This window comes from Pseudonaja textilis, chromosome 3 (assembly GCF_049901715.1).
Source record: "Pseudonaja textilis isolate UNSWEBS1 chromosome 3, rPseTex1.2, whole genome shotgun sequence".
NCBI lineage: Eukaryota > Metazoa > Chordata > Lepidosauria > Squamata > Elapidae > Pseudonaja > Pseudonaja textilis.
In genome coordinates this window covers 65,776,716-65,787,149 of record NC_141992.1, presented here as the reverse complement: position 1 = coordinate 65,787,149, position 10,434 = coordinate 65,776,716, and the positions used below count along the sequence as shown (strand labels likewise).

Below are 10,434 nucleotides of genomic sequence, written 5' to 3'. Positions count from 1 at the left end.
ATGGTTGAAGTCAACTGTCACTCCAAATCTAATTTATGGGCAAAATATAAATGCTGAGGTGGAATTCATGATGGATTGAAACCTCAACTTGAATTTAAGTGAATTCAATTTACCTGACAACATATTAACAGAGCAACTAATGTTAGCAGCTTAAATATGTCATGTAGTAGTGAGTGTGTGTGGAAAAAAATTATCCCCCACCCCAGGACTCTAATGGATCCACCTAAAGTTTAATTAGAAGAGTCAAAGATGCAAAAACATAAATCCTACCTTGTTAAAATTTCTGGTCAAGGTTTCACCTTATTCCTTGTTTAGCAATGACCTATGTCTAGATTTGCTGAATAAAGAGAAGCAGTGCAGACTAAATTCAGCTTTTCTTAATTGAATTGGTGGCAAGAAAATGCAACTTAGGCAATAAAGGCTTGAGATGAGTTTGCTGTCCTTTGAAGTAAAAAGTGCTTTTTCACATCAGTGCTCTATGGAAAAGTACAGCAAAATTTTCCATTGGATGCTTTAAAAAAAATATTAAGATTTTTTTAAAGAGAAAATAATCAAGAGCACTAATTCAAGAAATCTGGCCAGAGACAGATAATAAGCCCATGGGCCTAATAAGCCCATGAAAGCTGGGCCTAATAAGCCCATGAAGCTGAATGAAACTTTAGTGCACTCACATACTTTCAAAAATCTATTTGCTATAGCAATAATTATCACAATTTATTTATTACATTTTTATGCCACCTATCACTAATACAATGATTCTGGGTGGTTTACAATATGATAGGAATGCTGGAAAGATTTTAGCAACCAAGTCATATGGCAACTTTAAGTCCAACAGATTTCAAGGGCTAAAGCTTACTCAACCCAAACAGGTGATTTCAGGCTTACTCAATCCAAACAAGTGATTTCTTGTCTGTGAAAGCTTATGATATGCATTTATTAGTATTTGAATTGCCATGGACTGCCGTTTTCCCCCTCAAAATATACTCTTTCTTTAAAAAAATTGTCATCTTTTTCAAGATCAAGTGAGCTCCATATCTGGTTTGCATGCAATGTCATATTAGCAATGGCAATCTTATGGAAGCAATTCTGTTGAGAGTCTAACTTGTTCAAATTTCAGGATGAGACACTGCAATCAGCTGGTGTACAGCTGAATATACTGCTAATGTAACTTTGATACTATGAATACCTTGCTATTATCACCAATTATCAAGGTTGTTTTTAAAGTGTACGTGGACTTCCCAGCAACTGGCTACATGATTAACAACCAATTAAGCCCATCTAGCTCTCCAGCAGAATGTTATTTTGTTTTGAAAGCTATGAGAATTACACAGCCAGCCTCTCATGTGAGCTTAAGGTTTATAATATAATCATTTACAACAAGTTTTAAGAATGAAGCCTATACCTAATTACCTGAAAGAATTTCCTATAATAATAAATCTGGGTAGACAAACACAACCAGCTTTAAGGAAAACAATATCTCAACTTTTCTTTATTTTAAATGTGAATCCTAGTAATTGATGTATATACAATTTATATATTTGAAAAGACAACAACACTGCAACAGGAGGAAAATTATGTCACAAGTATCTATTTTACTTTCTCATTTTTAATGAGAATGTTTATCAAGAGGAAAAGATGTGTTATATATGCCCCTGCCTTTAGCAAGGAATAAATAGATTTTCAAAGTGAAAAACCCTAACCCTTTAAGCAAAAGGAAATCAAATGCACCTCATTTTTCTACCACAGTATGTGCGTGTGGACAGTGCAACTTTTATAAATTCAACTTTTGAAAAGCTACATCTAATTATTCAGCCCAGGAAATCAAGAGTCAGTTGCTTTATTTTAAGTCACAAAATATTCTAACAATCAACAATAACCAGAATACTATAAACCATTTAAAAAGACCCATAGGAATGAGGTTAAAGACTTAGAATGAACACTACTTATTAAAAATAAAATCACATCTAATGGACTGCTAAGGACTTAAAGCAATAGAACAGAATGATTTTACTGAACTAGATACAAATACCTTGTGCAAATATACTGTATATCTACAAATACATGTCTATCTTTCCAAGTCATAAAACTTCACTGATTAGCTAGAACCTCCTCCATCTGTCTTCCTGAGATTGCCATGAAGCAAACTAAGCTAGGTTCAAATGAGGGAACAAAATTAACAAGCCCTTGTCTACTTTTGGTTCAAAAAACCACCTGTGATGACCCGGGGTGTGGCACAAAGGCAACACAGTCAGATAATCAACAAAGAGTCCCTTTGTTAGCTCCAACGTTGCCCCCAATGTCCAGGTTACCTTCTGGCTGGAGAAAAACTCTCCCAGGAACAGCCTTTGAATGGTTGGGAACACAGGAACATAGATAAGCAACGACAACACAAGATAAAGTCACGTTTGTTCCCAGCAGCTGCTGCACGCAGCCTAACTTTCTTATAAATTGTCTTCCTAGCTGTGGCTAATGAAAGGAATCCACCTGTAAGCCATGCAACCCATGTTGTCTTCTTCTCCATTCCTCCCTGTGTGCCCTAGGATGAAGAGGGTGTGGGCCTGGGTCTTCCTCTGAATTCCCTCTCCCTTGTTCTACCTCTTCCCTGCTCTGCCCAGCTGGACTTTGCACTTCCCCAGTTTCCTCCACAGTCAACGGAGCCACACTACTCCCAATCCCTGTCAGCTGTTTGGCTTCCTCCTCGGATTCAGACTCCGACAGGGGCATGACACCACCACACCGGATGAATGTTCTCATATATCCCAACCTGAGGACAAAGGTGCCACGGAACAAGAGCTCATGGATGCTTTGGTAAGGCCTCACCTCTGGGTCCTGTAATGACAGGTCGATGATGCTGGGTGAATGCCGTTCCAAGGGAGGAGGTCTGTGAAGGCGAGGGACTGCTGAAACCAGACTTCTCTGACTTCTTTAATGTAGTTGGCGATGGCAATCCTGGTAAGAATGATTGATACGTGCAATTTAATAATGCTAGCTCACAGAAAAAAATGCCTATGCATTTGGAAACTGGGTGCGAAAGCAAATAGATAAACTTAAAGGACAAATTAAACTGCATACAACAGCAAGCTTACTTTTATTTATGACTGTCTTTGGGAACAATGGGCGGCTACCGCCGAGGTAAAGAAAGGCACATTAAAATGCAGCCGTATTTTTCTTTTTAAATCTCCAAGGGCAGGAATTGGCACCTCATTCATTATCACTCTTATCAAGTTCCATCGATAAACAGCTACTCTGAGATGTGTTTGTGTTTCTAAGGAATTGTTCTATCGTTCATTCTCTCTAGTTTATGAACAGGTATTAAAAATGTCTCAGGGAAGTCAACAGAGTTCAGTGGTTTGGAACCTCAGGGATTGGACTGTGAGAATAAGTAAAGCTTCTCCAGTTCCTGCTTGTTTCATAGTCTCTGAGAATTTGGAGTAGTTTACAAAAAATAATAATCAGGCAACAGAATGAAGGCTGCAAAAAGTTCTGTAAAAAGCATTTCTGTGGCTGGAAACATTTTGTTGGAATAACAGTATTTTTGAATTTTTCTTTTAGCTGCTCCCAACTTTTTTTATTCAGTACACATCTCATATCATTCCTGGCAACTAAGTTTAACTAAGCTTCATTCCACCACATCTGAGGGTATTGGGTTAGGAAAGGCTGTTCTGGATAGCAGTTTAAAAAGTCGTTTCCCAAGTCAATTTAGCATGCTGTAATTTGAATGTTGGTATATGTGAGGGTGTGTGTTTATAATCTGCTTTGTTTTCCTACTTAGTGTTGACTTCTGAAGAAAAAAAATCCTGATTGGAAAAACAAACATTTTAAGATACTGAACTTTTTAACATCACTTGAAACAAATCAGCTTTAGTGTTATCAGAACCACAGGAAGTGTGCCTTGTATCAAGCCTGTTTGTCCATCTGCTCCAATATTTTCTGCATGGACTTACAAGGTGACTTTACCAGAACAGTGTGAGAAATCACTGGAGGGAAAGGAGAACCAGTAAGACTGCCTCCCCCACTCTCCTCCTTGCACATGGAACAACTGCTGGGTCACTATGCCTTCTTTGTATGGAACAAATCTGTTCAGGAAATAATCAGCATGGAAAAGTAACTTATTAATCTTGTATTTTGAACTGTTGTATATAGTAACTTTACCACATAATAGACAGGTGTAGAGACACACACGAAGGGTTAAGATGCAGGTCTAAAATTGAATGAAACACAGGATAGGAAGGATCAGTTAGGTCAGAACAAAGCACAGGTCCTTAGTCTTTCCTGTCTGTCCGTTCGACCATCCATATATCTATCTTCCTTCCTACCTATCATCTATCTACCCATCTATGTATCTCCAATTTCTAGACTTTCCAATTCCAAAAATAATTCTAGGTGGCTTTGCAAACAGACAATAGAGAAAAGCACACATCCTGGTCCAATCATTCCAAGGGAAGAATGGAGAAAAAAACAAACCCAACCTCCTTCACTCTCAGTCAAGAAAGATCTACCACCTGGGTTGGCGTTAGGGAAGAGATGTATTTTTATGGCTTGCTTTAAACAAATATTTGTGGAGATGCTATTCCAAAGGAAAGGCACTGGAAGGGCAACTGTGGACCCATCTATTCCAGATGACATCGCTTAACTATCAGGACCCAAAGCAAGGCAAATCTCTTTGATCATATAGGACAGGCAGATGCTGTAGAAGACAGACATCTCTCAAGTACCTGGGCTCTATGCCACACAAATATCAGATAGATTCAAAATATTGTCAACCTCCATGAAGTTCTGCTGATATTCATTTTAATGGTGTTAAGCCATCTAAAACTCACTGAACTGAACAATGCTTTATTTCTTAATAGACATGCTTATGAGTTCACTTTAATGTCAGAAATTTTACTTTCATATGAGATCCACGATGTTCAAGGAGGTATAATCTTAGAAATAGATGTTCTTATCACTGCAGTCTTAATATGATCATAAATGACTATATTAGTTCAATTGAGCTCAATATAATTAAGCTGAAAGTTAAAATTTGAATTACAGAAGTACAAGAATTACACTTTATAGTGTAAATAATGATCTGTTGGTGATGAGTAGCCCTCACATTGCTATCTTATGCAGATTTAACAAGGCAGAAACATAACTTCATACACTGAGTTCTGCTTCTGAGAAAACAGTTTCCCATTGTTTGATTATAAGCTCAGTGATCCCTAAAACCACACAGCTTTATCTCATAGAATTTTATAACAATTATTAAGATAATGTATCTGAAATCACAAGGAAATGCATACAGAGTATCAAATGCTAAATTATCATTTTTTGCCTGTTTACTGTTGTTAGCCATACCAATTTAACCTTTTGAAAGGCATTTAACATAAATAGCTGACTTTTGAGCAAACACACAGAATGTTAAAATCTTCTTCAAGCTGGACTCAACATCTGAGGCATACATGGATGCATTGATGCAGTTTATTTGACAGCAATATACAAGAGATTTGTCACTGCCTACTTTTTTTTTTGCATTGCACAAGTCAATAGGTACAAAATGAGACATCTAATGAATCATTTTGGTGTCTCATAACAATATTCTGTTTGAAGTGAAATCAAAGGGTTTAGTAAAATACAGATGAGAACCTGCATGCAAGAAAGAAAGCTTTAAGAATAATCTAAAATAAATGTTATTCTTCTAAAGTTATTCCAGACATTTGATAATGTCTTTTGTGAGAAATGGCTACATTTATAAATAGAAAATCACAAAACCTGGGAGGCTATTTTAGTACCCCTTGTTTTGTTAAGATTGTTGATATTTCTTCGTATGGTCTCCTTCATTTATTCATCCTGTTAATTTAAATCTGGATCTGGTTTAGTTTCATAGTCCACCCTCACTTAAACATTTATCTGTCTGGGACAAACACTGCACACAAAACTTGCAAATGGAAATAAAACTTTCAATATTCACTGGAAAATCAGTCGCATTTCAGAAATGAGTAATTTCTGAAAAATACAAATTCCACTAACATATAAAGGATTCTGACAGTATATGAAAGGACTAAGTAATGAAAGTAGAATAACAAAATAAAATCAAACTGTGTAATATGACACATAGTAGTGCTTTTTGTTCAACAGAATATTGTTCTACCTAAGCTATATATTTCAACAACTTGAGAAAAGCCCCTTTTCAGCCATAACAGAAAAAAATGCAGATCAGATGGAGGTATATCCTCAAACCTTGCCTTTCTTTGGGATGAGCAAGGCCTTAAGTGAGGTATGACTACATGTGACTAAATGCATTAGCACCCTTTGTAGAATGAGATTATGAGGATGACTATGTACTGCAATTTAGCCAAATACAATGATGCTTTCTTCGTTGACATGAAAAAATTATAGATTGGGTTGGATCAGGAACCCAAGCGTCAGAAATTTATAAACTGTAATTCCAAACAAAGGTACTGAAGGCCAAAGATGTAAGGTAATTTAGTGACAATGAGGGTTGTTCTATCAGTTACTTTGAATTAATTAGATTGCTTGTTACTTTCCCCTTTTGTACCTTTTTATTGCAACATTTTGTAGAATAAGTATATATAAGATTCCTATAGGATTAAAACAGTGTTGTAAAATCTTAAATCATAACTCTGCATTAAAGGAGAGGTCTGTAAGGTTGCTTATATTATGCCATCCAATTGTTTACTTAAATTTGACTCCCAAAGTTTCCAACAAGTATGAATCATTTTTGATACTGAATTTTGTGCAACAAATTAATAATTAATTTCCCAGCATTAGATAGTGGGCAGTGAAGAGACTTTTATCTGAATTTCTGAATTGTTATAATTCTATAATTGTTATAGTTCCATGCTCATCATTTGACTAGAAGTAATAGTAACTAATAGTAACTAATGTTACTAATAGTAACTGAATTTACAGATATACATATGTTTATGACCAGTACTGTCTAACATGCTTTTCAACAGAAATAAAATGTTCATTATAAAACAGAATTGTAGCCTAGTCTATCATAATAATGATGCTATCTTAACCATACAGGGAGCATCCATTTCCTGCTGTTTTGCTGATGGTAGTGGAACTGGCAGATGACAACTTCCGCTCCCAGATGCTCTATGGTTTAGGATATAATTTGGAATAACTTTTGTTTTTTGTGAGAGATTGAAATGGAAAAATGAGAAGATGACAAGAATTTTTACCTGCTTGTACTAAAGGGAAAGAAACTAAGGAAAATAAAAAAGGAAAAGATGCTTGCCAAAATAAAGTTGTTTTAATGATTATTTTGGCAAAATCTCTCAGTTATCAGAAGAATTTTAATGCCTTCTATTTGTGTAGCATAGTTACAATTCTTTCAAATACATGTGCAACATCAAGTTGGAGTGGAGGGCTGTTTTTATAAATTCCTGGCTTCATTCTTAAGTTGATAAAATATCTTTGTCACCATTATCTGCCATGTAAACATTATAAAAATAATGCAACAAAAATCCAGTTTCACAGTCTATTGCATCATTGTTGATGTACTGATAAACCAAAACCTACCACAAGACTGATTTTTAAAATTTCTCATCTATTATGCTTAGGTTTTCCCACCAGTTAACAACTATCAAACTATCCGATATAAAGGAAGACTCAAGAAGACAAACTTAACTATTTTAAGTCTCTATATAAAGTTGAATAATTTAAACTCGCCAATTACAAATGAATTAAGCTGAGTTCCTGGTGCTGTCTGAGCTTGGTTGTTTTCTTGCAGACATTTCATTACCCAAAATAGGTAACACCATTCTTGCTGTTGTTCAGAGAGCACCAGAGACAGCTCGTTCCAATTCTGAGCTACAAATAGTCTCATTTATTGATACATATGAGTTATGAATTCTTAAAAGAACACTAAAACTAAAATAAAACTTTTTTTTAAAAAAAAAGTAAAAGTGGACATTAGCAGCTGAATTTTGAAGCCATCAAAATAGCTTGGTAAGAAACTTCAGCATTCTTATTGTTTCCTTCTACAGTGCCAAGGTTTTGGGGAAACTCTTCCTATTAGGTATGCTGGCTGTGGTGATGGGATGTTAAGTCCATAGCATTTAAAGGGTATCAATTTATTTCTTCCTGCCAGGCATCACCACACATCATGAAATTATTTTCATTAATTGAAAACTTACTGTTCCTATATTTACAGCTCACACGCTTCCTGTAATTAACACTAAATTATGCAATACTAGCTTTCTATTGTCATTGTGTTGACTCTGTAAACTACTTAGAGAGGACTGCAAAGCACTGTGAAGCGGCATATAAGTTTAAGTGCTATTGCTAATGCTATTATCAAGGTCTGCTCAGTCTTAATGCCTTAAAGCCCTATGCTAGGAATACAAAAATAGGAACTCAACACCATTCCATTTGCAACATCCAGAGTGGGAGGGGCCAAACATTTCATATGTTCATCCTTCATCCTTCCAACAGATCTTTATCTTCCCCACCCCCTGCCATTTCTGACATGCTGTGCAAAGCCTGGGTTGGCCTTTTAAGTTATAGAAGGTGAACATTCCTGCCCTATTTAATGATTTAAGGGTTCATATTCTTCAGATAACTTATTGTGAAGACTTCAAAAGCTGTTTTTTGCAGGTAAAATTATGCTGTGAAAGTCAAGACAAAGATAACTCAGGCGAAAAGAAATATCATTCACAGAGCTACCCAAAAACAAAACTTTTGCAAGTCATTGATCGATGATAAATTTATAGTTTACACACATTATGAAAACTGATGAATTGCAAAAGGATTGATAATCTGAGCAAGTGTGTGTTATGCCTGCATGTGTTGAGTTAGGACTGTGCAAATTCTTTGAAATACCTCATATAGGATGTGTAGGAATATGCACGAATCATCTATTGAATAATTAACCAGCTAAGTCTTTTTCTGAAAGTGCTTGCACTTGGCTATCTGGGAACCAGCTCCTGGATGTCTCAGCATTTATGGGGAAAAGAGCAATGAAGTGGCTATGGGTGCCCATTAAGGCCAGAAGACCAAGAAGCAGCCTCCAGAACAGATGCACAAGCAGCTGCTTAACGATTCCAGAAGAGGTGCTTTGAATGTCCTCTTGCGTGTTCCAAGACACTTATTTTTAAAAAATTGCACACTATGTGCGGGTATCTATGTATGCATGCATTTGTGCCTTTACATAAGTATATTATGTAATAATCTCACATTTTAAGAAACTAATAAGTTTCCAGGAACTTTTTACCACCTTAAGAAGACACTCAGAGAAATAAATCTCCTGAAAAATATGAAGCTGTAAACATAAACTAGGTTCAAAATAAATTTTACTCGAACAAAGTTGGCGTAAGAACTCAGAAAAAAAAGAAGAGAAATAAAAGAAATGTCGCTGTATAAGAAAATAAACAAATCGAATCTCTCATCCCAAGAATCACCAAAAGGGCATTTTATCCTCCAACTGAATCATATTTAGTGATCATATTAAGATAATCTAATTAAGACTTTTACTATGGATCTACTTAATGCATCATAAATCAATATGTTTAAATTAGATATACGGGCTCAGATTTCTATAGCCAGCACAGTGTAACATTCCTTTGATAAGTTATTTCCTTATGTTTACTGGAACCACAGTCCTGTGTTGTTGGATTCTTTAAGAGCAAGAAGTTTGTTAGATTTTTATCCTCTCAGACTATGTATGGAGCAAGTCCAACTGGTAAACAGCATCTAGATGAAAACCATCACTTCCTCTGGCTGCTTTCCCACCTGCCCATTCTTCCTGCGAATGCATTCAACTAAGCAATCATGTCCAAATTATTTCATGCTTTTGAATAGTATTGGGTATGCTTTTTCCTCCTGATGCTACTGCCTGCTCTGCTTTTCTGAAATATCCGACCATCCAGTGAATTTCTTCTTAATGGATCATCGGAATTGCCTTCCTCAGCTATCAAGTGTATTATCTGTGGAGTTTTTGAAATTGCAATAGTATATAGGTTGGAATGCTGGCAGACTTTGAAAAAAGAACCCCGACCTTTAAAAATAAAAGACAGCACCCAAGCTCAGTTCTATGACAATGTAAATGTTTGTGGAAAATGTATATAAAAAAAATTCTACAATATCCAGAATACTTAAAACTATAGACTTAAAAGGACGTTTTAAGTGCCTGTATTACAAAAATGTCTCAGCAGATGATAATACCTGGTTCAAAAGCTCCTTAGGGATAGGACTATTAGCACCAAGATGGCAGATCTCCATGGAATACCTTAATTGCAGACTAAAATGGGGGGTTCAAATAATATCCTCAAAGGAAGACAAAGGCAAACCAGTTCCATAGTGCTGCTGAAAAAACAACATGGATGTGTCTATGAAGTCAGGGAAAGTTGTGCCAGAATTTATTTATTTTTTTATTTTGAAAGACATACATAGTACATAGAAAAGATTATGACCATCATAAAGCTT

General features: G+C 35.8%; 1 protein-coding gene across 12 annotated transcripts in view; it reads right to left on the bottom strand.

The window, feature by feature from the left end:
• NFIA (nuclear factor I A) overlaps window positions 1-10,434 on the bottom strand; it is a 485,231-nt gene that overhangs the window by 71,308 nt on the left and 403,489 nt on the right. For 7 of the 12 annotated variants that reach the window (XM_087930007.1, XM_087930008.1, XM_087930006.1 and 4 more), the window contains one exon: window positions 2,821-2,949. The exons of the other annotated variants lie outside the window; for them this stretch is intronic. In XM_087930007.1, the coding sequence (XP_087786133.1) occupies window positions 2,821-2,949 (129 nt within the window). The remainder of the gene's footprint in view (window positions 1-2,820; window positions 2,950-10,434) is intronic. 12 annotated transcript variants of the gene reach the window in all.